This window comes from Gopherus evgoodei, chromosome 7 (genome assembly GCF_007399415.2).
Source record: "Gopherus evgoodei ecotype Sinaloan lineage chromosome 7, rGopEvg1_v1.p, whole genome shotgun sequence".
NCBI lineage: Eukaryota > Metazoa > Chordata > Testudines > Testudinidae > Gopherus > Gopherus evgoodei.
The window spans coordinates 97,499,328-97,525,814 of NC_044328.1; the positions used below are offsets into that span (position 1 = coordinate 97,499,328).

The window sequence follows — 26,487 nt, forward strand, 5'->3', positions numbered from 1 at the left end:
TGTAGGAGTCCTGAGGACTGCAGCCACGAACTTCTGCACATGGCCACTGCCAAAGTCATGAGCCTGGTTGCTGAGTCAGCCACATCCAAAGCAGCTTGCAACAAGATCCTCACCACTGATCTTCCTTCATCCACTAGTGAAGAGAACTCTTACCTAGCCTCTTGAGGGAACAAGTCTTTGAACTTCTGAACAGAGTCCCACATGTTAAAATCAAACCAGCCCAGCAGCACCTCCTGGTTTGCAATTTTGTGTTGTAACCCTGCAGCAGAATAAATTTTCCTACCAAATCCATTCATTTTGGGGTTGTACCCTGATGACTCTGTCTTTCTCTCTCATTGGCAGCAGATACCATGGGGATCTGGGGGTGGGGGGCAATGGGAATACGGGAACTCATAACCCTGGGCAGGAACAGGGTTCGGCACTTTTGGATGTGGAGGGAAGGGATGTGGGGGTCTGCCATAAGGGCTTCACAGGGTCCATAATGGCCTCATTGAGAGGCAGAGCTACTTTTGAAGGGCCCATAGCAGCTAAAATATCAAGTAGGCTATGTGAGGACACTTTCACTACCTCCACATGTATTCCCAGATTTAAGGCCACTCTCTTTAGCAACTTTTGATGAGTTTTATAGTCATCAGGGGGAGGGGGAGTTGATGCCCCCTCCTGAGACTGCCTTGTCAGGGGAGGAGGTAGAGGCTAGCATTGGCTGTGAAAGCTCTTCCTCCCTTTCTGCCTCTGTAGGATCCTACTGTGCTGGGTCTTATAGTACAAGGCTGGGCTCAGTTCCAGAGTCCAGGGAGGGGAGGTTGGCTGATGGGATGATGCCACGCCCCTTTCCAAGGCCACTGAATAGGAGCCCTGGAAACTGGGTGAAAACCCCACGTTCCAAAAGGACCACAGGACTGGTGTAGGTCCCCAATGACCTCATGGTTACACACTCAATGTTACTCCTCTGCTCATGTCCATGGAAGGGTAGAAATACCTGGGGAAGTAGCAGGAACGACTCCTCGGACAGGAGGAGTTAGACTCCACCTCTGACTCAAATGACGAGGAATCTTTATCCGGTGACCATGGTGGTGCAGTTCCCACCAGTGGCAGAGACTGCTGTTGAGGTGGACCGAAGCAAGCATAGCCAGCTTCCCTTTTGATGGCGCCCAAAGTCATGGACCCAAACAATGGCTTCCTTCCTGACTTCTAGCACTGATAACACCAACTCTTGTACTTCTGGTGACACTGGTACCAACAGTGAGAGAAGGTCTCTGGCAGCGCCCAACGCCTCCAGCATGATTGGTACTGAGATAGCGTTGGTACTGCGCTGTGCTGCAGGTGTAGATGGCTCATCTGGTACCAGACTCAATGGTGCCTGCGTAGTGCTGGAATTAACGGTGCCAACTTCTGCGGTACCAAGACAGAAGAGTGCCCTGGTTAGGTTGCACTCTACTCTGATCCCCATGTCTGGCCATCTTTGGTAACAGGGATTGCTCAGGCTCATGCCCTGTGGTGTTGCTGGTTTACTTGCTAATTTAACCCTCTCTTTGCCTAATTCTGCCCATGGTGGAAATTCATTGATTTTAAAAGCAAGAGGGGATCCACTGAATAATCAAGGCTGATCCCCTGTATCCCATGGACCATCACTTGCAGCAGAGCTATAGAGTATCATGTACAGAGATGCCCACTATGGATTTAAAGACTCCAAGCATTGGAGAATTCACCACACAGCAAGGCCATCTGTATGGTAACAGCAGCTCCCCTCCACTGTGCACCCAGACAGAGGCCAGTGGAAAAGAGCACAGCTTTGTTCCCTTTCTGGAGGCTTTGCTTCTCTCTGAGGTATAATTTATTATTATATTATTTATTTATTTATTATTAATAATTTGCATTACTATAGCACCTAGGAACCTCCACCATGGACCAGGACGGCATTGTGCTAGGTGCTGTATAAACACACGAGAGATGGTCCATGCCCCAAAGAGTTCACAGTCTAAATCCAGAAGAAATAATACTTCTTGTGTGTCTGTATCTTCACATTAGAAATTCAGGTCTCATCTGAGGCAGTGTGGTTTAGTGGTGAGGGCACTGAACTGAGACTCAGGACACCTGGAATCTATTTCTAGCTCAGGCACTGCCTGCTGTATGACCATGGGCAAGTCCCTTCCCATCGCTGCCCTCTGCTTCTCTTCACATACGGTGAGCTCTATGTACATGTGCAGTGCCAGGCATGACAGGGGCCCCAGTCTCAGTCAGGATCTGTGCAGCACCCACCATGATGGGGGTCCCTCACTCAGCTGGGACCTCTAAGTGCTATTGTAATAACAACTTTCTAACCTGTTTTTCCAGGAAGGCTTTCTGGACAAAGGTAGAACTAGTAGGATGACGACACTAGAGATATGATCATTTGCCCATTACTGATATTACGACAGTACTGAGAGCCCCGAATCAAGATGGAGGCAGAGTCCAGCCAATAACTAGTATCTCAATCGACATAACACAGCACTTGCACTATTTGAAAGACTCAGAGGTTTGAAGGCCAGAAGGGATTGTTCTGATAGTGCCTCCTGCATGTCCTAGGTAACGGAAACCCACCCACTGATTTATGCATCCAGCCCAGGTCTGGTGGATGAGCTACAGATGTCCAGTCTTGATGAAGAATCCACTCTGTCCCTAGGTCAGTCCCAATGGTTAATTCCCCTCCTTGTTAAAAATGTGCATTAATTTCTAATCTGAATATATCCAGCTTCAGCTTCCAGCCATAGGAACTTGTTCTGCCTTTGTCTGTGAGGTCTGCTATCAGAAATCATCTCCCCAGGGTGGTACTTATATAGGCTGTGACCAAGTCATCTCTTACCTTATATAGTGTCTCTGGTCAGTAAGGAGCTTTATTCCATTCAGTATACATGTACTCTCTCTCTTCTCTCCACTAGAGAGCAGAAATTAACAAGACAGGACTTCAACCCAGTAAGCATCACTTTTAAGTATCACCAAACTATTTTAAAATAAGGCAACTCACTCAGCTCCTCTGATCCTTATCTTAAAAAGGAGACAAAGACAAGACAATTCTATTATAATGGCTGGCCTAGTAGAGGGAGAACAGGAGCTTCTGTTCTCTCTTTCTCCTGCTGCAGGGACAATGGGACATTTGGTGAGAGTGAAAGGTGGGAGATTCAAAACCAATAGAAGGAAATCCTTCTTCACACATGTGATCAGCCTATGGGATTTACTGCCATCAAGTGGCGCTGCAGCTAAGAACTGAGCACAAATCAAACAGGGATTAGATACTTATAATGATGTCAAGAATACACCAAGTATGCATTGTAAGTGAGAAAGAATGCCTGGTTGCATTACAAAACTGTGTTTTTTCCAGATCCGTAGTCCATGGGGACCCCACTCATGGTGCATTCATGCAGGTGAGACACATATGCACCAGGAGCGGGATACACATGGACAAAGACTTGAAGAAGGACAACAATTTTGGCAGGGATACTTAAACCTCCTCGCTCAGGGTTTAAGCCAATCTCTAACTATTAGAGATCAGGGTGAGACTAGGCCTAGCTTATAGTTAAAATTTTGGTCAGCATAGCTACATCACCTAGCTATTATTGCTCTGGGAGGTGATGTTCCTATAGCAATGGGAAAAAACCTTTCCATTGGTGTAGGCTTTGTCTACACTACGGGGCTATGCCAGCATAGCTACAGTGATGTAGTTATACCATTATAGTCCCTGTAGTGTAGACATGGCCCAGCTGTTTGGGGGCAGATTGTCCCACATGTGCTTACTGTGGGGTTCTTGCATCTTCCTCCAAACATTGCCTTGCTTGTTCTGTCCACACGCAGCCACTATAGATAGATTTTCCTCAGAAGCATTGGGTGTTGGGCACTGTTATAGCTAGGTTAGTAGGCTATATGGACCTACGGTCTGATCCAGTCTGACAACGCCTATGTTCCTACGAGTGCTGGCCTGTGTGAGGTACCCAGGTATCCCCATCTTGTAAATACACGACCACCTGTCACCCGGGCATTCCAATCACTTGCTTACTCACCAGTACGTCTCCGCAGACACAGCGCCATTCACATTCACACAGTAATGGAATCTGATCTGCAAATCAACAAGGTATCAGGAGAGTCAGGACATCATGCTGGGCACTGCACAGATCCCAGTCGAGACTGGGACCCCCTCTGGGCTGGCCTCTGCACAGAGTGCAATTGAGATCAGGGCCCCCATCATGCTGGGCACCACTCAGACCCTGACTGAGATTAGGACCCCTGTTGTGCTGCCCACTGCTCTGCCCACTCACCTGACTGACATGCTAAGCACTGACAAGGTTGGGTGCTCCCTAGCTGTGTGGGCTTCAGCAATATGAGTTGCCTACACAGTGGAGCAAAAGCATTCCTTAGACACCCTTGCTGCCCTGTGTGGGCATGTGGAACCCTGCATGTCTTAGACCAGCCCCAAGCAGGGTCAGGCAACCTATCACGTATCCCCCATTTCCGATCACCTTCTCATAGCTAGGCCTCATGGAGAGGTTTATGAATCTGCTACAGCCTTTTGGCACTAGAAACTGGATCCTTCAGCTCAAGGAGCCATGGTTCAGTTCCTGCTTGCAAATCACAAAGCACAAGATTCAATTCCTGCTGCTGCCAGCCCCTCTAGGGAAAGGAAAGGGATCTGTGTTTGAGGGAAGGAGAACCCAGGTCAGGGCTGGTGCCAGTCACAAAAACTGGCATAGACACCTGTGCAAAAGAGAGGAGTCTAGGGCAGAGACTCAGTGGATAAGCTGGGGTACTATTGTCTGGGAAAAGGTAACACCATGGAAGGGGATAATGATGGGCTTGTCTGTGTCTGATAATACAAGAGCTTGTAGGAGGATTCATCCCAACAGAGTAATGAACAACAATTAAACCAGCTGAAATGACTGGGTTGCCCAATAGATAGGCACTGGGGCAAATTCTGTGGGAGTAATTGTGTGGGAGCTGATGGAGCTGTGCCAGGGAATGTAAACTGGCCCAGGGATTACATGTATGCTGCAAGAAGTAATTAAAACAGGCCCTGATTTTGGGGTGAGTAAAAGGGAGCTTTAAACCCCAGCTGAGCTACCTGTGCTCTGGGGCTGTGCCAACCCAGCCCCAGGAAGTTAAGAGTAACCCCAGGGATGCTCTGCTTCCTGGAATACCCATTGTACAGTGTGGTCCAATCACATCCCCACTACCCCGGGCCAGGGGATTGGGCTGAAGGTGAGGCCTCATGCCAGTCAGGGGAGCCCTTTGCTCAGAGGGGACTTTCAGGGGAATATTTCCCCCCAGGGCAGCGCAAAGAGGCCTTAGTGTCATTGCAAACCAGATGGCATTACCTTTGGGTGCACCATGCTGATCTTGTGTATGAACTGTTTTACTGCCAGACAGTCCATCATCAGAACTCCAGGCCTTTCGTGGAGCTGAGAATGAAATAAAGAAGCTGCTTTTCCATGCCCTAAAATAGAGCCGTAGTTTTGACTGCTACTTGCAAGATTGCTGCAAAACCACTAGGCACAGAAACGGGGGCACCTCATGGGAGAACAGAAATAAGAGGGACGTAATCATTGGCGGGCAAAATAAACTTTCTAACTAATAATAGGGCTCAATTCTCCCTGTGTCTGAGCTCTGTGGAACCAGGCCGGCACTGAGTCAGGGAACCGTAATCAGCTCCTTGATCCAGAGCCAGCCCAGCTCCAGCATCAGTTAGAGTCACCAAGAGACAGACAGATCTAACATATGCCAGTGGCATGTCAGCATAATGCCACTCAGCTCCATGGTGTCTCTAGCCTGCCCCCGATGCCAGGGTTGGCTGGCATGGTGATGGCTTGATTTATGCTGGCAGAGTTATGGCCAGAATCTGTCCACCTAAATGGCATAAAGAGGCTGGACCAGGAACTAGAATCTGGCCCTTAATCTTGAATCTGGTGTCTTCAAGAGCAGACGAGGCTGTGCTAGAAAGAGTCACATACGTGTGGTTCCATGCTCTCAGATGCGTGACGTCGGGTACTCATGGCCTGATCTGTGTGCACCCACAACTTCCACCAATGACAGCAGGGGCTGCAAGCACCGAGTGCCACAAGAAATCAGTCCGCTCTATTTATATTTAGGGACCTAAATAAATGGCCTAGATTCCAGAACAGCTGCACTCCGGTGCCTTGTGACTTTGGAGAGGTTGGTTGTGGGGTGTATTGTGCGGGTCCCAGTCCCCATCCTAGCTCCATTGTCACACACAGTCATCAGCCTGAGATTACCTCTGCTAGAAAGTGATTATTTGCTTCAGGAAAGATGTTATTTGTACTATGGTAACACTTTGAGGGCCCAACTGAGATTGGCCGCTCATTACTCTGGGCCCTGAAGATAATCTCAACTGAGATTGTTGGGGTCTGTGTGGTGTCCAGCCCAATGGGGACCTTGAACTTGGTTGGGGTCTGTAGGTGTTACCTTAATACAAATACTTGACTCGTCTTTAATCTCCGGGGGCCCAATCCTGCAGAGAGTGGCATGCTATCACCTTCCACTAGAATCAAGCCAAGGGTATTCAGCATCTCCCAGGAGGCGCTCAGCATCTGGCAAGTTCAGGCCTCAAGTTGGGTGTCACATGATACTTGGAAGTGACTTCGAGAAGTATCACCAAGTGAGCAGGAAAGTCAAACCTCGAAGGCCAGCTGGAGTGCAGTAGAATCCAGGGGTTCGTGGCTACATCCACCTGCCGTCCAAGGCCTGGTCCAGGGCACAGAGAGCTCAGCCAGCATCCCATCCATTTCTGCACAAGGGAGAGATTCTGGGTCACATGTCCCAGAACGAACTAGTTCAATCTGAAGCTTCATGCTACTGAAACCAATTAAAAGCACTGGCTCCCATAGAGGCAGAGTGGTGTTTTAGTGAGTAGGGCACGAGCCAAGACTCCTGGGTTCTATTCCCAGCTGACACTGTCTTCCTGTGTGAACTTGGGCAAGTCCTTGCCCCACTCAGTGCTTCTGTTTCCCCTCACACCCTGTGTCTGTTCAGCCTATGAGCTCTTTGGTTCAGGGCCTGTCTCTCACTAGGTGTCTGTGCAGCACTCAACCCAATGGAGCCCCATTGTACTGGGAGTGCCACAGACACACAGAGACAGATAGTCCTTGCCAGGAAAAGCTTGCAAGCTAACTTGACACATGGTGGGTGGGAACACAGAGAGGGGAACAGACTTGCCCAGGGACACACTGCAGGTTGGTAACAGAACCCAGGTGTCCTGATGCCCAATTTTGTGCCCTATGAACACCGAGATCTCACTGCAAATAAATTAGGAATAGAGACGCTTTAGCTTCCGGGCACAAGCCAACCTCTAAAGCAGGGTTTCTCAACCCCTGGGTCACGACACAAAATTGCATCGAAGAGTTGTGGGGCTAGCTGGGCTCAGCTCCTCAAGCTGGGCATTGTGACCTGATGCACAGGATCATCACGCCGCTCAGGTTGGCCCAGCCACTCCTCCATCATGATGATGATTTGGGGGCCAGCTGGCCGGGCCAAATTTAAGTGAGTTGTGCTGCGATCCCAGGTGCCAGATTGCAAAGCCATTCACACAAATTTGGGTGGCCAGATGGGGGGCCAGGCCAAACCTGAGCAGCACTGTGACCCTGGAGGTTACAAAGCCCAGAGGAGGAAGCTAAGTCTAGCCAACCTTGTGCATCAGAAGCTGGGAGGGAATGGCTGATGTCCTGCTCTCTGGTAAGCACCAGCCCCACTATGAACTCCCACCCTGCATTCGGGCTACACCCCATCTTTCTTAGTCCCTGTTCTGCCCCTCAACCCAGACCCTCTGATGTACCTCTTCTGCACAACAGGGCAAATCATCATCTGTCATATCACTCATTCTGGACCCCGGCCCCCCAGATCTTCCCCCAATGCACCCCCAGGCCCCTTCTGTCACCAAATTCTCTATTCCTTTACCCTTGCATTCTATGCCCAGACTCCCCCAAAACCCCAACTACTTCCTCACTACACCCTTAGGCTTCCCCATTGCACCTCCAGGCCCCCAAATTCCCCATATCCTCTTTCCCTCATGGGCTGCAGTGAGGCAGTATTTGCTTGGGGAGCGGGGGTGTCTCAGCTCACTGCCCCTCCTGCCCAGTTGCCAGGGTGAAGGGTCATGACAGGCCACAAAGTTTTACAAATGGGTCCTGAGCAGTTGAGAACCAGTGTTCTAGGTGATTAAACTTTCCCTATGGATGGGTGACTCCAGAACAGACCATTTTGTGGTTCCTCACACCATACCCTGAAGCATGTGGTAGGGGGCCACAGAGACATAAAACCAAAAGAACCTTGGTCTGATCCAATCTGGCAGTCCCATTGTCCCTTTTGTAATGCTCCCATTGAGTGTGAAAAGCCATGATTTCACCAGCAAGGAAGGGGTTAATTCCCACTGAGGGCTCTTGATTTAGCCAAACAAGATCCAATGGCTGGGAGTTGCAGTCAGCAGAACTCAGAGTACAAAGAAGGAACATACTTTAACAGGGAGGAGGATCAGCCACTAGAACAGCTTCCCCAGGATCTGCCAAGGGTCTATGGAAACAGATTTGAAGGTTTGTTTTTTTTTACCTTTCCAGAACTGCTCACTGAGGATTTTAGAGCAAAAATTCCCTGCTGCAGCAACTGTAGGAAGAAAATACAAGGCAGGTGTTAAACCCAAAGGAACACCACAGACAGCAGAATCCTCATTATGTTTCACTCTACTCACTAGTGGTCGTGCACCGGAGCTGGCTTGCGCCACGCGTAGAATCACTGAGATTAGAGGAAACCAGCACTATCCCTTCCAGGGCTAATCCTTTCAGCTGCCTTTCTTCCTCATTCTTAAGGCAAATTATGAGATATTCTAAAATCTGAAAAGGTAGGAACTGTGAGAAAGTGATTGGCCCCTCTGGGAAAGCACAAGAACAGGAACCGACCCCAGAGAAGTGCAGCTCATCTCTGAAAAGCGGCAAAGCCAAAATGCCCAAAGAGATGCCAGAGTCAGAGCTGCTGAACATAGGAACATAGGGCTAGCAGATGTGGTGTATTGAAGACCATTTTAAAGTTATGATCTATCACTTTTAGGGGCGTTCCTGGTCTTGCTTCCAGACAAGGGACTCTGTAGGAAAACATAGGATCTGGGCCTAGTGCAGACTGAGTCAGTTCTGATACAAGCAAGACTGCAGCAAGATGGGGTGAGTTGTGCCTCTCTGTATTAGGCTGCAGCCTGCTTTGTCTGTCCCTGCATTTGGGATCATGTCTGTTATCATTCTGAACTCTAAGAAATAGAATAGTGTGATGCAATGTTCCAGCAACAGTATTTATGGTTGTGACTAACTTCCCTGTGTGTATGCCAGAAACATAACAGTAGGGAGCTCCTGTGTAACTGAGTCCGGTCCCCTGCTATTGCAGGCAACTTCGTCCCAGAATCCATGTTAGATCTGAGTGATTGGCCCACTCCTTCTGTTAGAAGGCTGTTCCAGACACTCATTCCTCTGCCGGTTAGAAACCTTCTTCTCTTTTCCAGCCGACATTGATTCCTGGCCAGTTTATCTCCATTTGTTCTTGTGATAATGCTGTCCTTGAGCTTCAGCAGCCCTTCTCCCTCCCTGGGCCCCTCCCTGCAATGTATTCAGAGAGAGAGATCAATCAGATTCCCTCTCAGCCTTTGTTTTGCCAGGCTAGACACAACTAACTCTTAAGTTTCCGCTTGTAAGACAGGCTCTTCGTTCCTCTGATCCATGCAGAGTTGAGTGACCATTACTATTTGTCTTACGAGCATCTCCAGGTCCCAGTGGAGAGCAGAGCCCAGTTGTGCTAGGTACTGTACAAACACACACTAAGGTCCTGCATCCACACAAAAGTTGCCCTGCTTTAACTTTCTTGGTCTGGTTAAAGCATTACAGCCTGCCTAGTTTGGATGCAGCCAGTCAGGCTAAATGTGTTTATACCAGGATAGCTCACAAGGGGAATAAGCTATAATAAGATAAAGCACCTTGATCCCAATATAACTGCATTGCAGTAGGGGCTGTCCTAGTATAACTATACTACTAAAAAAGTCCATCCCTGACCAAAATAATTATACTGATACAATAAACGTATGCGTGGAGCAGGTCTACAGGCCAAGCCTCCAAGAGCTCGGTCTAAATAGACACAGGGTGGGAGGGGAAATAGGGACACCAAGAGGGGAATGAACTTGCCCACGGTCAGTGACAGAGCTGGGAATAGAACCAAGGAGTCCTGACTCCTAGCCTTCCCCTATGACCACTAGATCCTACTCCCTTCCCAGAACTGGGATAGAACCCAGGAGTCCAGCTCCCAGCTTCCCCTGCTCTACCCTACTAGACCCCACTCCCCGCCTAGAGCCTGGCCTAGAAGCCAGGAGTCCTGGTTGCCAGTCTCTCTGTGTCCTAGCCAGAGGGCCATGCTGCCTCCTGCTATTGACTTTCAACACCTTATTCCTTCACAAACATCTCCTGTTCCCTTTTAATGCTAGTGCCACATGTATGGTTGTAAACCCCTTGGGGCAGGGACTGAGCCATGCACTGCCTGCGGCGTTACAGACCAATGCTGCATGCCCATAATCCTGTAAATGGACTGGAAAATCAGTCACACACCAATCCACACAGGGCTGGGAAAGGGAGAAAGTCCTTATTAACAAACAAAAGTTCTCCATCACACAATAGGCAGCTGGGGGAACAAATACAGGCCAAGCTTATTGAGTAGAAGTCTTCTCTCTTCCCCTACTCCCCACCCTAGACTCTGCTGCTGCATAATCCCCTGCAGCAGGATGGAAAGTGGATTAAAATCTCTTATGGCAAGTCCCCCTCAGCCAGTGTCACAAACAATCTCCCTCTTTGGGAAGATGCCACAGCCAGCAGGAGATTGCGAAACACCCACCTTGATTCAACTAGATCTGCTGTATTAACCCCTTGGCAACTGGCTCAGCCTGGAAGGGCCAGTTCTTGAGCCTTTAAACATGGAAGGATGTAGGGTTTGAGTTGTGGGGGGCCATGCAGGGTTTCAGAGCTGAACGCCTGGAGTTTGGGGAGCTGTGGTGCAAGGAAGGAGTCCATCTCAGCTGGGGTGTCACTATGGCAGAGTTCATGTGATCATGGTAGTCTCAGTAACTATAATAACCTTCCTCTGACCCACCTCATCAGGAAGAGCCAGTGCTGCCTATCCTTGTTCAAGCTCTGCTGGTTACCTGTATGAGGTCACAGTTTCATAACTTCCTCTACCCCCACTGGGCCTCTCTTTCCCTTCCAACAACCTCTTAGATTTCCAATCCCGGGACAACATTCCTACTGAGGTCAATGGAGCCAGAGAAAGGAATATGGACAGGTGTGAATCCTTGCAGAAAGTTGGGGAAGCAGCTTTACAACCACTGACCTGTTGACATCTTCTAATCTAGGGCTTACTTAGGGAGAAGGGCTGGGAACTCAGAAAGGAATCTCCCCCTGCTCAGAAAGGTGGAAGACAGACAGCAGCTGTTTTCTTGGCTCTCATTAGAGACCTCAGGATGGGCATGTAATAAACTGTGGCCATGTGCATATAGACACCACAGTGATGAGACCTAGATGCTCAGTCACAAAAGCAGAGGCTCCCTGGAACTAGCTCAGCCGGCTCTGAGCAGTTGCTGCTTGAGGCATGAGTGCACACACACACGCTGAGCCAGTGCAACATACATGCATCCCCAGGCTGATGGCACACAGATCAGTAGACCCTAGGAGAAAGAACACAGCACTAGCAGCCTATTGCTACAGCCCTCCTCATTATAGTATCTCAACCATTAATGGAATTGATCTTCCCCCACCCTTGGGAGGCAGGAAGATATCCTCTCCATTTTACAGAGGAGGAAGCAAGGCACAAAGGTCGCAGATGGCCTCCACTGCTAAGCCAAGAACTGAATCCCAGACCTAAGCCAGCGTGCTATTTACTGAACACTTTTCCTAGCTGCAGAGGCAACCCCTCTGCTATATGCATGCAACTCTGTATGACACTGCACAGCAGTATCTCATAGGTTGCAGGTACTTGCTAAAGCCCTGGATAGTCCATGAAAGAGCATCATTCCTACCTCTCCACCTGCAAAGGTTCATGCAGCATGAACACACATGCACATGGGCACACACAGCTATTAATGCAGGAAACTTACACCTCACTTTCATGATTCTGCATTTCTGAGGCTCATAATTTACAAGAGCACCAGGGAAACAAAACTACAGGCTCTTTATTTCAGGAAAGAAGCATGGACCAGTGGCTCAGGCACAGGCCTAAGACTTAGGACACCAGGGTTATATCAGAAGGGGTACATCAGAAGCAGGAAGCTTGCTAATCAACTAGTGGGGCCATTGGATGACTGAGATGCTAAAGGAGCACTCAAGGACAAGAAAGCCATTGTGGAGAAACGAAATTAATTATTTGCATTGGTCTTCATGGCTGAGGTGAGGGAGATTCCCAAACCTGAGCCATTCTTTTTAGGTGACAAATCTGAGGAACTGTCCCAGATTGAGGTGTCATTAGAGGAGGTTTTGGAACAAATTGATAAACTAAACTGTAATACTTCATTAGAATCAAATGGTATCCACCCAAGAGTTCTGAAGGAACTCCAATGTGAAACTGTAGAACTATTAATAGTACTCTGTAACCTATCATTTAAATCAGCTTCTGTACCAAATGACAGGAGGATAACTAATGTGAGGCCAATTTTTAAAAAGGCTCCAGAGGTGATCCTGGTAATTACAGGCCAGTAAGCCTGACTTCAGTGTCAGGCAAACTGGCTGAAACTATAGTAAAGAACAAAACTGTCAGACATATAGATGAACATAATTTGTTGGGAAAGAGTCAACATTTGTAAAGGGAAATCATGTCTTACCAATCTACTAGAATTATTTGAGGGGATCAACAAGCATGTGGACAAGGGGGATCCAGTGGATATAGTGTAGTTAGATTTTCAGAAAGCCTTTGACAAGGTTCCTCATGAAAGGCTCTTAAGCAAAGTAATCTGTCATGGGATAAGAGGAAAGGTCCTCTCATGAATTGGTAACTGGTTAAAGATAGGAAACAAAGGATAGGACTAAATAGTCAGTTTTCAGAATGGAGAGCGGTAAATAGTGGTGTCCCCTAAGGATCTGTACTGGGACCAGTCCTATTCAACATATTCATAAATTATCTGGAAAAAGGGATAAACACTGAGGTGGCAAAATTTGCAGATGATTCAAAACTACTCAAGATAGTTAAGTTCCAGGCATACTGCGAAGAGCTATAAAAAGATCTCTCAAAACTGGGTGACTGGGCAACAAAATGGCAGATGAAATTCAATGCTGATAAATGCAAAATAATTCACATTGGAAAACATAATCCCAACTATACATATAAAATGATGGGGTCTAAATTAGCTGTTAGCATTCAAGAAAGAGATCTTGGAGTCACTGTGGATAGTTCTCTGAAAACATCCACTCAATGTGCAGCGGCAGTCAAAAAAGTGAACAGAATGTTCGGAATCCTTAAGAAAGGGATACATAATAAGACAGAAAATATCGTATTTCCTCTATATAAATCCATTGTATGCCCACATCTTGAATACTGCGTGCAGATGTTGTTGCCCCATCTAAAAAAAGATATATTGGAACTGGAAAAGGTTCAGAAAAGGGCAACAACAATTATTAGGGGTATGGAATGACTTCCATATGAGGAGAGATTAATAATACTGGGACTTTTCAGCTTGGAAAAGAGGTGACTGAAGGGGGATATGATTGAGGTCTACACAATCATGACTGTGGAGAAGGTAAATAAGGAAGTGTTATTTACTCCATCACATAACACAAGAACTAGGGGTCACCAAATGAAATTAATAGGCAGCAAGTTTAAAACAAACAAAAGGAAGTATTTCTTCACACAATGCAGTCAGTCTGTGGAACTCTTTGCCAGAGGATGTTGTGAATGCCAACATTATAACAGGGTTCAAAAAAGAACTAGATAGGTTCAGGGAGGGGGTCCATCAATGGCTATTAGCCAGGAAAGGCAGGGATGGTGTCCCTAACCTCTGTTTGCCAGAAGATGGGAATGGGCAACAGGGATGGATCACTTGATGATTACCTGTTCTGTTCATTCCCTCTGGGGCACCTAGCATTGGCCATTGTTGGAAGACAGGATACTGGGCTAGATGGATCATTGGTCTGACCCAGTATGGCCGTTCTTATGTTACCCCAGCTCTGCCACTGACCATGGGCAAGTTCACACTTGATGCTTGTTTCCTCTCCTATCTGTTGTCCTTCTAGATTGTAAACTCTTTGGAGATAAGGACTCTCTCTCTCATTAAATGGCTATACGATGCCTAGCCCAGTGGCATCCTGATCTCAGCTGGGACGTCTAAGAGCTACTGTCATGTTAATAATAATAAACTGGGGAGTTTTCTATGTCCCTTGTTGTTTTGCAAAGCTGTTGCACCAGCACAGTCCTCCATTCTGGAAGCTGCCACCTCTACATCAGCCTTAGGATGAGTCTTAGGATTTGTCCAGGCCTCTGTAATGTTTATTTTACTAATGATCTTGGATGCCTCAATGTTTGACATGCTGAGCTTAAGACACCTGATTTTTCAAAAAGCCCTGAGCACTTCTCTAGATGGCTAAGGTAGTTCTACGGCTCCATCACCAGAATATCTGAACACACAGCCATCTCTACTGCATTTATCTGCACATCCCCCCTGGGAGACAGGGCAGGGCTAGTATGGTATCTCCTTTGCACAGATGGGTGACTACAGCTCAGTGAGACTAAGTAACTCGCCCAAGATCACACAGGAAGTCTGTAGCAAAGCAGGTAACTAACACAAAGCCATTGTCCCTTTTGGACTGGCCACCTGCTATCTGAAAACCTGTTTAATCTGCCTCAAATTGGGCACCCTAAAAATCACTATACTCTGTTGAAAATCTCAGCCTGTATTCTCATCTCGCACAACCTTGTTGCAGCTCTCTGGTCCCAGTCTGTTATTTCCCCTGGAGGCCCAACTAAATACTCCAAGGTTTATACATTATTTTTAATTTCAAAAGCACTTCTAGTTCTCTCTATCTGGGCTGAAGCTGGGAATAAATCATGTTTTCCCATCAAAAGTCACATCACTGTCTGATCCCTGAGACCACAACAGGGATCTGTCAACATGATCAAAACTGTAAGCATTGCAGTCCCGAAATCTTGTTTGTTGCTGCTCTTCTCACTAGGATCCTAAAATCACACTCTGGTCACTACACAGATCATATCTACTTAGAGATAACTTCTGTGGAATGAGCTACAAAGTCCACTAGGAACTTGGTGATTTTATATGGAAAGAGCTCACGAGAGTGATGGGTAGCAGGATCAACTCATGTTGGAATTCCCAACTTTACCCTCAATTACTTTTGAAATATTGCTTCCCCAGAAGGGAGTGGGTGCCATGCACTAACGGAGATCAATGCCAAGTGGGCAAGATCAGAGCCATAGTTTGAGCCTCAGGTATGTGGAAAAAACATAAGAATCAGATATTTTTGATACCACATGATTTTTATGGAGAGAATTTATGTCAGTAACCCCTCATTCATATGACCCCAAATTGGGACCACTAACCAAATCCCAGGCACTCATGACGCACAGAAAATGTCAAGTATCAGAGGGGTAGCCGTGTTAGTCTGGATCTGTAAAAGCAGCAAAGAATCCTGTGGCACCTTATAGACTAACAGACATTTTGGAGCATGAGCTTTCGTGGGTGAATACCCACTTCCTCAGATGCATCTGAGTATTCACCCACTAAAGCTCATGCTCCAAAACGTCTGTTAGTCTATAAGGTGCCACAGGAGTCTTTGCGGCTTTTAGAAAATGTCAAGATAATCCAAATAAGAATGTGGATTTTAAAGCACTTAGAAAAGTTGCCAGTTGAAAACAAAATGACAAAACAAAAAAGCAGCCAGTGAGTGTGTAATACCCAGCCTGGCCAGGCCAAAGGAGACTGGAAGGGTCAGTGGGTCATGTCATGGTCACCATCAAGGCCAGTGAGCCAGAGGATGATGGTGCACAAATTGTGAGTGGAGAAGGGGGGGTGGATTTAGGTGGCTAGGGCAGTGAGGCTGGTAACAAGGGCCTGGGAGGGTGATGTGTGAGTATGAGGGTAACTGCTCACGGGGGATGGAGATGTGTGTGCTGAGGGGCCCTGGCTGGGGGTGCAGGTTGAGGTCCGGTGGTGGAAAGGAATGGGAGATACACCCCCCCCGCAGAGAGGGAGGCCTATACTAGGGAACAGCCCTCAAAGCCAATGGGAGAAAATGCCTCCACCCCCTGGCACCCTCCTCACACCCCATCCCCCAAAGTGCCATCCCTGACCCTCTAGTGCCCCCACTGATCCCCCGTGTCCCTAGCAACTTAACCCCCAGATGAGCCCACGCACCCTACTGCCGCCAAAGGACCCCCCACCTCATCCAACTTAGCCTCACGTCACCCCCCCGCCCGCACCGTGCGCGTATCCGCTCCCTCCATTACGCCGTCTTGTCCTAGTAACGCTCAGTCCCGCCCAAGGGAGCCGCGGGAGCGCGCGCGCCAACCGGCTCCTTCCTCGCGGGAGCGCGCGCGGACGGTCTTATGCCTCCAACTCCCTCGCAGTCTCCCCCGCCGCTCTCCGGTCCAGCCATCCAGGTCTGACCCCCACCTTCCAGAGACAGCTTCCCAGCCCCACCCCCACCGGCCGCCCCACACGTGACCCCTCGCAGCCAGCCCTGCCTCCCCGAAAACCCCACAGCGCAGCCCTATAGCCAGACCCCTCTCAGCCAGCCCCGACCCCCCCTGAAAACCCCACAGCGCAGCCCCATAGCCAGACCCCTCGCAGCCAGCCCCAACCCCCCCTGAAAATCCCACAGCGTAGCCCCATAGCCAGACCCCTTGCAGCCAGCCCCGACCCCCCTGAAAACCCCACAGTGCAGCCCCATAGCCAGACCCCTCGCAGCCAGCCCCAACCCCCCCTGAAAACCCCACAGCGTAGTCCCATAGCCAGACCCCTTGCAGCCAGCCCCGACCCCCCTGAAAACCCCACAGTGCAGCCCCATAGCCAGACCCCTCGCAGACAGCCCTCGCCCCCCTAAACCCCAGATCCAGCCATCCAGGCCTGACCATCCCCCCCGAGACAGTTTCCCAGTCCCACCCCCACCGACAGCCCCAGATGTGACCCCTCGCAGCCAGCCCTGACCCCCCATGAGAACCCCTCAGCGCAGCCCCATAGCCAGACCCCTCGCAGCCAGACCCGACCCCCCCCGAAAACCCCACAGCACAGCCCCATAGCCAGACCCCTCACCCTCCTAAACCCCAGCTCCAGCCATCCAGGACTGATCACTTGGCCTCATCCAGAGCCTGCTCCCCCAACATCCCAGCCCCCTCCCCTTCACTGAACCCCCATGTTTCAGCCCTGAGCTCTACCCCAGCTCCCCCCAGTCTTGCCCCCATACTTCAGTCTCCAGGACAACCCCCCAATTTATTCCACACCAGACCCTGACTCCTAGCTCTACCCCCAGACCCAATCCCCCCCCCACTCGACACGCACACACATTCCTTTCCTCCCACCCCCAAATTGGCCCAGCCCTCCCTGCTTTCCAAGGGCAATAGAGATGGAGTAGGGGGAGGCAGAGGGCAGGTCTGAAATAGCTGGGATGAGGTTGTCACTGGGGTGGGAGGTTGCTGCTGGGATGTTACAGGAGGGGTTTACCCTAGCACTGAGCATGAGGGATACCTAGCTCTTATCTAATGTTTTACAGACGGTGAAACTGAGGCACCAGGAGAGGAAGTGACTTGTCTAAGATCACTGGGCAGAGCAGTAGCCAACCCAAGGCTCCCGAATGTCAGTCCAGTTCCCTATCCCAATACTGATATTGGGTATTTGGGAGGGAAGGTTAGCACTGGAGTGAGTGGGAAGTAGCTGGGAGTTGGGATAGGGGGTCCCATAGCATGGAAGTAAGAGAACTTCTGGGAGGGGGAAAGCCACACGGAGGGGGCTGAGCCTGAAGGAAGAGGGGTTGGCTGTGGGGCTTGTGAGTGCAGTTGGAGAGGGCTGGGGGTGGGGGTTTCATGAGTGCCTTGGCCTGCTCCTTCCTGACCATGCTGCCTCCATCCAAAAGGCTCAATTTAGTAACAGGCAGATGGAGCTGCCTGCAGCAGATCACATAACATGCTGTGCTGCAAACCCTTGTTCACTCCCACCAGCTCCCATCTGCAGCCCACCACACTAGCCCATGCCGTGTCATGGCTTCCTCAGGACTCTGGGCCCTGGATTATGAGGTCTATGGGGACGTGCAAGGTAAGTGTATTGCATTTTGCACTGTTGACCAGCTGCATTGACTTTGTTGCAAATAGAGAGGATCATTCCCCTGCTGGCTCTAGCCAGGGATGCTGCAAATAGCTCATGAAAGGAGAGTAAATCTCACTACAGCAGGACAGCTGCTCCCATGCAGCAGGGTTGGGAGGGTTTCAGTGAGCCCCAAATGAGCTTATTAAAGCCAGTACCACAGGGATAGGGAACGGGGAGCAATTCCAGACACACCACTGTCATCTTGAGTGGTGTTTTGCAGAGATATTTCTCAGAATGGGAGCAAGGTTGTCTCCCTCTGTCCAGCTCTGGGCAGACCTCGCCTGGGCCCTCAGTAAAAGAAGTGAGATTGGGGCCCCTCAGTAAAAGAAAACAGATTTCATCCATTGCACATTGTAAAACCCCTCAATAGAGCTCTTTCAGGCAGGAAGGAGTGTTGTCTAGTGGGTTGAAGCAGGTGCATGGGGGCTAAGAGTCAGGATTTCTGGGTTCTAGACCCAGCTCTTGGAAAAGGAGCAGGGTCTAGTGGTTAGAGCAGGGGAGACTGGAGTCAGGACTTCTGGGTTCTACTCTTTGCTCTGAGAGGGAGAAAAGTGTCATGACTGAATAACAGGATTGGTAGTGCAGATTCTAGCATTCTTTTCCTAGCTCTGCCACTGATTTGGTGGGCAGTCTTTGGTAACTCACTGTGCTTCACTGATACATTGGATGCTGTGAGTCCATTCATGTCTTAGCTGGATGCAGGAAGCACTGGTTGAGGTTCTGGGACTTGGGTGGTGCAGGCGGTCCGACTGAATGACCACAATAGTCACTTCTGGCCTCAGAATTGATGGAGTTTTCTTTACACCTAGATAGAAGGACTGATCCTTGGTGTAAATTAGATGATACCAGGGCCTAGTGCAGAGGTGGGCAAACTACCGCCCGTGGAACCCTCCTGCCCAGCCCCTGAGTGCCTGCCCGGGAGGCTAGCCCCCGGCCCCTCCCCTGCTGTTCCCCCTCAGCCTCAGTTCTCCTCGTGGCAATGCTCTGGGCAGTGGGGCTGCGAGCTTCTGGAGCAGTGCAGCTGCGGAGCTGGGGCTTTACCCAGTACTCTGTGCTGCACGGTGGCGTGGCTGGCTCCAGCCGGGTGGTATGGCTATAGTGCCACCAGCCTCTGGTGCTCCAGGCAGCGCGGCAAGGGGGCAGGGAGCAGGGGCGGTTGGATAGAGGGCAGGGGAGTTTGGGGTGGTGGTCAGGGGGCGGGGGTGTGGATAAGGGTTGGGGCAGTCAGAGGGTGGGGAACATGGGGGCAGGGGTTCTGGGGGGGCAGTCAGGAAGGGGGGTTGGATGGGGTCACGGGGAACAGTCAGGGGCAGGGATTCTGGAGGCGGTCAGGGGACAGGGAGAAGGGGTGGTTGGATGGGGCAGAGGTCCCAGAGGGGCAGTGAGAAATGAGAGGAGGGGTCAGATGGGATAGCGGGGGGCAGTCAGGGTCGGGGTTTCCAGGGGCTTTCAGGGGACAGGGAATGGGGGGGTTAGATGGGGCAGGAGTCCTGGGGGACCATTGGGGGCGAGAAGCAGGAGGGGTCGGATAGGGGGCGGGGCCGGGCTATGCCTTGCTGTTGGGGAGGCACAGCCTCCGCTAACCGGCCCTCCATACAATTTTGGAAACCCGATGCGGCCCTTAGGCCAAAAAGTTTGCTTGCCCCTGGCCTAGTTTTACATTTCCATTCATACCTCAGATGCTGAAGTAAATTTCACAAGCTGTGGAGTTGTGGGCTCATTGGGCACCTTTGGAACTTATTGCCACAGGAGCTAAAGCACTGATCAGAAGCCAAACAAGGATAGGATGTTCCTGTGGATAACAGGAATATCCAGAGTTAGAGCAGTAAATCTTAAAAACCAAACAAGGCTGTGGCAAGAACAGACACCATCATACTCCAGGACATGAGCTAATGAAGGTCAAGTGGGGGCTTTCCCAGGAGGCAGGTTATTTCAGCACAGCAGGGTTTTCTGCACTTTCCTTTGAGCAGCTGGTGCTGGACAGTGCCAGGATCCCAGGATAGATGGTTCCTGGCCTGGTCTAGGCTGGTGATTCCTACATGATTAAGAAACAGAGCTGGCATTTAATGCCCAGCATTTACTGTCTATTTGCAACTGACTCATCTTTTATTTCTTCCTGCCAGGTGTCTTCTTTAGAAAGGTAAGGGTATGTGTGTAAGCGGGCATGGGGGGAGCCAGCTTTTAGAGCGCAGACTATCAGAGGGGGCAGCATGCTTGGTCGCATGGCACTGTCTTCTGACTCCCAAATGCCCCTAGTCCAGACTCTCCTTCCCAAGCCAGTGTGAGGTAGCTGTGGGCAGGGAGGAGGAGCCAACCTAGCTGGATGCACTAAGGGCCTGTACTACCAAACTGGAGCTGCTGTCAGGGCCCCCAGGCCAGCAGTAATGTTGCAGATGGTAGCCAACATCAGGAGCTGCTTGCTGGAGAGGATGGTCCAAGGCAGAAGGGGACCAGATGAAGTCTTGGGCCTGCAGATGCAGGGGGCAGTTTGGAGGAGAAAGGTCTCTGGTGATAGAGCATCATGTGCAAGGAGAGGAGAACTCCCTAACTGATCAGCATGTGCACCTCGATGGCCAGCAACCCAGGCTATGAGAAGTTTTGAAAGGCCTTGGTGTGGTTTCTCAGGAGCACTGAAAACAAGTGCTGGACCTCCCTCCCTTGGCCACCCTGCCTCCTCCATCCCCCCACCCCCCCGAGTTTGGCTGGTGCAGACCTCCCTTGGAATGGCTTTTTCATTCAGTGCATGGTTAGACTGTGGAACTCACTGCTACTTGATCTTATTGAGGTCTAGGGCTGAGCAGGTTTCACCGAAGAATTGGCCATTTCTACATGTAATGAGAACGTCCAGAGTTAATATAGTAAATACGAACTAAGAGACGAGTCTGAGAGGGATCTAAACCCACATACTTCAGGGCATGAGCCAGTTTATAACTATTGGGGTCAGGAAGGAATTTCCCCTGGGAACAGAGATCTTGCAGCTTCCTCAGACCCTCAGGGACTGGGCTGCTGCTGGAGATGGGATACTGGGCAACATGGGCCCCTTGTTATGATCCAGTCCTATGCAGTCATTTGCTGCACCCCATCAAACAGTGAAGAGTCTCTTTCAATCCATCACCTTCCATTTCTTTTTCAAAATATTAATGATAATATATAGCATTTTGGATGAGATGCTAGGTTAAGGGGGGGAGGTTTTTGAGCCATTTATCATTTAAAAAAAATCCACGTGTGGTGGTGGTGCAAATATGGGGAAAGGGAATTATTCTAATTCGTGTACACATCGAACCAAATCTCTAATCTCTTTCCAATATTTTCTAGAGAAAAGGCCAGTGGGTATAACTGAAGGGTGGATCAGGTGGGTGGAGCCAAATCCATACTGCCTGTATGCCCAAGCCTCTTCCTTTTTGAAGCAGGGCTGATCAGAGCCATGAATACAGCCAGCCTGATTCTTGCCCTGAAATTTGGGATCCTGCAACATGACTGGATGGTTTCACTGTGTAGAATCAGAGCCAGATGCAGGCATAGGTGCATAGAGGGCTGTGCTTTGGGTCCCAGATACTGGAGCTATCTGATTGCAATGGAATCTCAGGACCATTTAAAGGGAAAAGAAAGAAAGAAAGAGAGAGAGAGAGAGAGAGAGTTTCTGATGCTCCTGTCGGAAAGGCAAGCTTCAAAATATGCCCAAGGTGTAGCCACTGCAGGAGAATCTGCCAGAGTCTGAGACAACAGCTCTGAGAGGGGGAATTTCCCTGAGTGTAACTGATGCAGCAATGTCTGCCTGATTCTGCAGAGAGCCTGAGACAATAGCTTTGAAAGGGAGGAACGGCCCAATGCATCTTGATGATGTACCTGCAAATCCCTTTCTCTGGTGTGCATCCATGCTGAATGCCAATTTATATTGCCCAAAAGACTCTCTCATAATGTTAATGTTGCTTCCTGGACCTTGAATTGACTGCTGGGCCCAAGCTGATTAGTCCATGCTGATTGGATGAGCTCAGTTTTGGGGGGCAAGCCTGATGGGGCATAACAATTTTCCAGACTTAGTGTGCATGTGGATTTTAGAGCACTTTGAAATGTCGGCTCTTAACATGAGAGCTTGGTTTGATTGAACTCTGGCATAGCTAATACTCCTTCGTGATCCAGCTATCATCATAGATCCCAGACACTGCTCTCTTGATCCTCCTGGCCTGCTCTAGCTACCTTTCTCCTAATATTTGGCTTTATCTACTGCATCCAGCTATCTCCCTAGATTCTAGTAATCTTAGATGCTCTCTATCTCTATCCGTCCATCCATCCATACCCTCTCTCTCCCTCTCCATACACACCCCTCAGTCTATTTAGTGATCTATCTATCCCCATACACACCCCTCCACCTCTCTATCTCAGCCCATAGGATGCTGGTTTCTCTTTCTATAGGGACTGAATCGAGGCAGTAGATGGATAATCACAATGAGGCTCCAGGCCAGCATCCAGGACAGGCACTTGTGAGGTCATGAACTTGTAGGGAGCACCCTGTCTAATGCTGACTGTTCCTCCTCCCACTGATTCCCCTGGCTGGCAGCTGATACCCAAGCCGAGACAGAAATGTGATTACCCCTCTGCAAAGGCATATGAAAAGCTGGAAGCTTTGCAGGAGGCAGGGAGAAAACCAAGCTTGTCTCATGCTCTCTGGGGTGGAAGCTTGCCCACTCAGACCTGATGGTGATCGAATCTTTCCCCTCAGAGCTGCACTTCCACACGGTTATGCAGGGAGCTACATGGTGACGGTGCGCAGCCCAGGCTGTGCCACTCAGAGATCAGTCCACAGGGCGGGAGAGGCTGTATGCCAGGGACTGAGGCAAATACCCGTTCCGTTGGCTCCCGCAAGGCCTTGGTAACCTTGTCTCTTCCTCTCCAGTACACAGAAGACCAGGGCAAGAAGCTGGGGGTGGTCGGCTGGGTGAAGAACACCCCCTATGGGACTGTGACTGGGCAGGTGCAAGGGCCCAAGGAGAAGATTGAGATCATGTGAGTATCAGCCAGGCTTCCTAGCTCACCAGTTGGCTCAGTGTTAAACATGGGTGGTGTTCACCCTTCTGGGTATCAGAGCGAGGTGGGGTGGGGGTGTGAATAGCTGCTAGGCTCGGGGTTGGGGAGCTGCTGGTATCACTCAAGCGTAAGTAGGAGAGAAAGGATCCCAGGATGTGGAGAGATATGGAAAAACTCCTCTTTGTGTGCCCCCAGCTCTTCCTTCACCCGTGTACATCAAACACAAGCTGCAAGTGTTGAAGGCCCTTTGTGGCATTGCTGAGCACCTGCCCCACTCGAAGAACTCCCAGCCTTTTTCACCCACCTGCCCAGCAGTCAGCTTCTCCCTGTAGATCGGGTTCCCCATTGTGCCAGGTGCAGCACACCTGCATCCAGCTGAGATCAGGTCCCCTATCACACCAGGTGCTGCCCAGACCTCCCCTGACTGAGGACCTCCTCATGCCTGGCATTGCACAGACCCTCCCAACTGAGGGTCCTCTCTGTTGTGCTGGGTGCAGCACATGCCCTCCTGACTGAGATCAGGCCCCCATTGTACTGGGAGCCACATAGACCATTGTGCTGGACATTGCACAGACCCCCTGACTGAGATCAGGTCCCTGTTTGTTATGGGTGCTGCACAAACACCCTAATTGAGATCGGAGCTCTGTTGTACTTGGCATCGCGCAGACCCCGGACTGAGATCAGAGCCCTGTTGTACTGGGAGCCACACAGACCCTTGTACCAGCATTGCACAGGCTCCCAAACTGAGTTCGGGGTCCTGTTATACTAGGTGCCGGACAGACCCCCTGACTGAGATTGGGGCCCCATTGTGCAGGGTGCTGCATAGACGGTTCATTCCCCGCCCAACACACACACACATTTCAGTTTAAACGGACAAATGGTGGCAATGGAAACAGGCCCAGAGAGGAGAAGGGGCTTGTCCAAGGTCAGTGGCAGCACTGGGAATAGAACCCAGGAATCCTAAGTCCCAGTATCCCGTCCACTGGGCCACGCTGCCTCTCTGAGAAGGCCCGTGAAAGTGCCCAATCCCGAGAGCTGACCTGACATTCCTGAGATCTCCAAGGTGGGAAACATCCCTTCATGCAGGAGCAAAGCCGCTTCCAAAGACCTATGTTGTCTCTGGCGCCTCCAGTGATCTGCAAGTCTAAGGTATCTGCCAGACTGCGGGGGAGGGGGGGGAGCAAGTGCAATCCCCTCCCCTGCAAGAGGGAAGGGGTTAAACCCTAGGCCTAGGCAGCAAGATCATAGACTGTCACATTCCCCATTTGAAACCCTCCTGCCTCTAATTAGGGCAGTTCCCTCGGTGCTGCTGCCCTAGCCAATCAGTGGCTGGAAAATCGGGGCCTTGGCTCAGCCCCAATTAGCTTCCCCTCCAGAAGGGACAGAGAATTTGCCTGATTAATTTCTCTCTGCAGGGGCCATAGAAACCTGCCTGCCCATCCCCCATAGCAACCGGGAAGGGCAGGCGGGGCAACTTCCATAGCAACGGCTCCGTCACCTTCAGAGAGATGACAACTGGAGGCAGTTTCCATAGCAACAGTTCCCCCTTCCATCACCTTCAACATTTGGAGACAGAGAGAGAAGTGGAACAGTTTCCATAGAAACCAGTCTCCCCCCATTTCCACCACCTTCAGGGCTTGAACAAATTGGGGTCGCTTCTATAACAGCCAGTCTGCTTCATTCTCCCATCCCTTTTCACAAATGAGATAATAGGGGGAAGGCAGGGTCCATAGCGACTAGTCTCCCCCATCTTTGCTTCAGGTCCTGGAAGGAGATAAAAGAGGAGGCAGGTTCCACATGGACTTTACAGGCTGAACCTGTTTGTGTGGGATAATGGCTGGGTAAATGCCAGCTGTGTAAACAGGGAGCCTGGACTCCTGGGTTCTGTCCCTAGATCTGGGAAAGGAGTAGTGTCTAGTGATTAGAGCAGGGGGGCTGGGACTCCTGGGTTCTATTCCTGGTTCTGGGAGGGAAGTGGAATGTATTGGGAGTGGCGGGGAGGCTGCAACCCCCTGACTCTGGGGTTCCATCCCTGGCTCTGGGAACGGAGTGGGGTCCAATGGTTAAAGCAGTGGGGCTGGGAGCCAGAGCTCTCCTTATGGATGCTTATGGATGCTCTTCCCCCCACCCACACAGGAAGAACTGGCTGCGCAATGTGGGGAGCCCGATGTCCCGCATTGACCGGGCTGTCTTCTCCAATGAGAGGGAGATCTCCACCCTGGAATTCCCAAATTTCACCACCAAGTACTAGGAGGTGGGGCCAGGACTACAGTGACCCCTTACCTTCCTTGGGGGACCACATGACAGTGACCTCTGTTGGCTGGCTGCTGTTCCCGGGTGGAATGCAAGGACACCTGCATCCCAACCTGGCCATTGAGCATGTCTTTCCCTGCTTCTCCCGGACATCAGGGTGTGGGCCTGGCTCCCGGCACATGGACCTGTGACTTCCTTTGCCAGTCTCTCACTAAACTCCCATTCCCCAGCAGGGGCCCTGCCGACAGAGCACCTGAAGCCCCTACACCTGATGCCAGGCTCTGTGCATAAGCTCCCACGCCGTGACCTGAGCCCCGCCCCACCCCACCTCTGCTTTGCACTAATACAAATGGCTGTACTGGCCCCCTAGTATTTAATCCACCCCCACTGTGAAGAGGATGCTGTCTGTGCTTCCACCAGCCCTCCCACCTGCATAGTGTATTTCTACAGAGGGGCTCAGTAAAGATGACCTGAGAAAGCGAGAAGATTGATGGCTATGCTCTTGTGTTTGCTTCCTGGATGGGTGAGGTCAGCCTGGGTGGATTTTAAAGTAGAAAACCAAAGGTAATGGTGTTCTCCACTTGGTTTTTTAACCTGGAAATAGCAGCATCATGCCTCATTTCCCCTTTCTCTGAGCTGGAGGCAACTCAGCAATGTGGCTTGGGCTGTCCTTGAGCCACTGAAGGAAGGGGTCTGTACTAATCACCCCCATCCCACAGTGATGGACTCAGTAGAAGATTAGCGATGGGCTGAGATTGCCCAGGGGTGAGACTGAGCCTGAAATACTGCATCTAGTTCTAGGGGTCACATTTTTAAAAGGAAGGTGAAAAATTTAAGAGGGTGCGGAGAAGAGCCCCAAT

At 50.3% G+C, this 26,487-nt stretch overlaps 2 protein-coding genes across 14 annotated transcripts in view; one reads left to right on the forward strand and one right to left on the reverse strand.

Annotated features, from left to right (window-relative positions):
• C7H11orf80 (chromosome 7 C11orf80 homolog) overlaps nucleotides 1-16,553 on the reverse strand; it is a 57,520-nt gene extending 40,967 nt beyond the window's left edge. For 5 of the 8 annotated variants that reach the window (XM_030568754.1, XM_030568755.1, XM_030568756.1 and 2 more), the window contains exons 1-7: nucleotides 16,471-16,553; nucleotides 8,723-8,864; nucleotides 8,584-8,637; nucleotides 6,660-6,769; nucleotides 5,343-5,426; nucleotides 4,035-4,090; nucleotides 2,843-2,914 (exon numbers count right to left, since the gene is read on the reverse strand). In XM_030568754.1, coding sequence (XP_030424614.1) covers nucleotides 2,843-2,914; nucleotides 4,035-4,090; nucleotides 5,343-5,426; nucleotides 6,660-6,769; nucleotides 8,584-8,637; nucleotides 8,723-8,864; nucleotides 16,471-16,494 — 542 coding nt within the window. In that variant the 5' untranslated portion in view covers nucleotides 16,495-16,553. The other 3 variants (XM_030568757.1, XM_030568758.1, XM_030568759.1) reach the window with 3 other exon arrangements.
• A 1-nt stretch (nucleotide 16,554) lies between these two features.
• On the forward strand, nucleotides 16,555-26,114 carry LOC115654455 (acylphosphatase-2-like). Of its 6 annotated transcripts, none has more exons than XM_030568764.1 (6): nucleotides 16,569-16,650; nucleotides 17,760-17,842; nucleotides 18,120-18,298; nucleotides 20,473-20,489; nucleotides 23,244-23,353; nucleotides 25,511-26,114. In XM_030568764.1, exons 3-6 carry the CDS (start codon nucleotides 18,244-18,246, stop codon nucleotides 25,623-25,625), a joined length of 297 nt encoding a protein of 98 aa, XP_030424624.1. In that variant the 5' UTR covers nucleotides 16,569-16,650; nucleotides 17,760-17,842; nucleotides 18,120-18,243; the 3' UTR covers nucleotides 25,626-26,114. The 6 variants fall into 6 exon arrangements, with proteins under 6 accessions (XP_030424626.1, XP_030424624.1, XP_030424622.1 ...); XM_030568765.1 differs by having other exon boundaries at nucleotides 16,575-16,650; nucleotides 18,205-18,298; XM_030568762.1 differs by lacking the exon at nucleotides 20,473-20,489.
• Nucleotides 26,115-26,487: the final 373 nt, after the last annotated feature.

What these genes read in the sequence shown, in the direction of transcription:
- LOC115654455 (XM_030568760.1), top strand. Translation starts at nt 16,597, where the DNA reads ATGCCTCCAACTCCCTCGCAGTCTCCCCCGCCGCTCTCCGGTCCAGCC. An exon ending in TCTCCGGTCCAGCCATCCAG is followed by an intron (nt 16,651 to 18,204) that starts GTCTGACCCCCA and finishes CACTCCCACCAG; the next exon opens with CTCCCATCTGCAGCCCACCA. An exon ending in AAGGAGAAGATTGAGATCAT is followed by an intron (nt 23,354 to 25,510) that starts GTGAGTATCAGC and finishes CCACCCACACAG; the next exon opens with GAAGAACTGGCTGCGCAATG.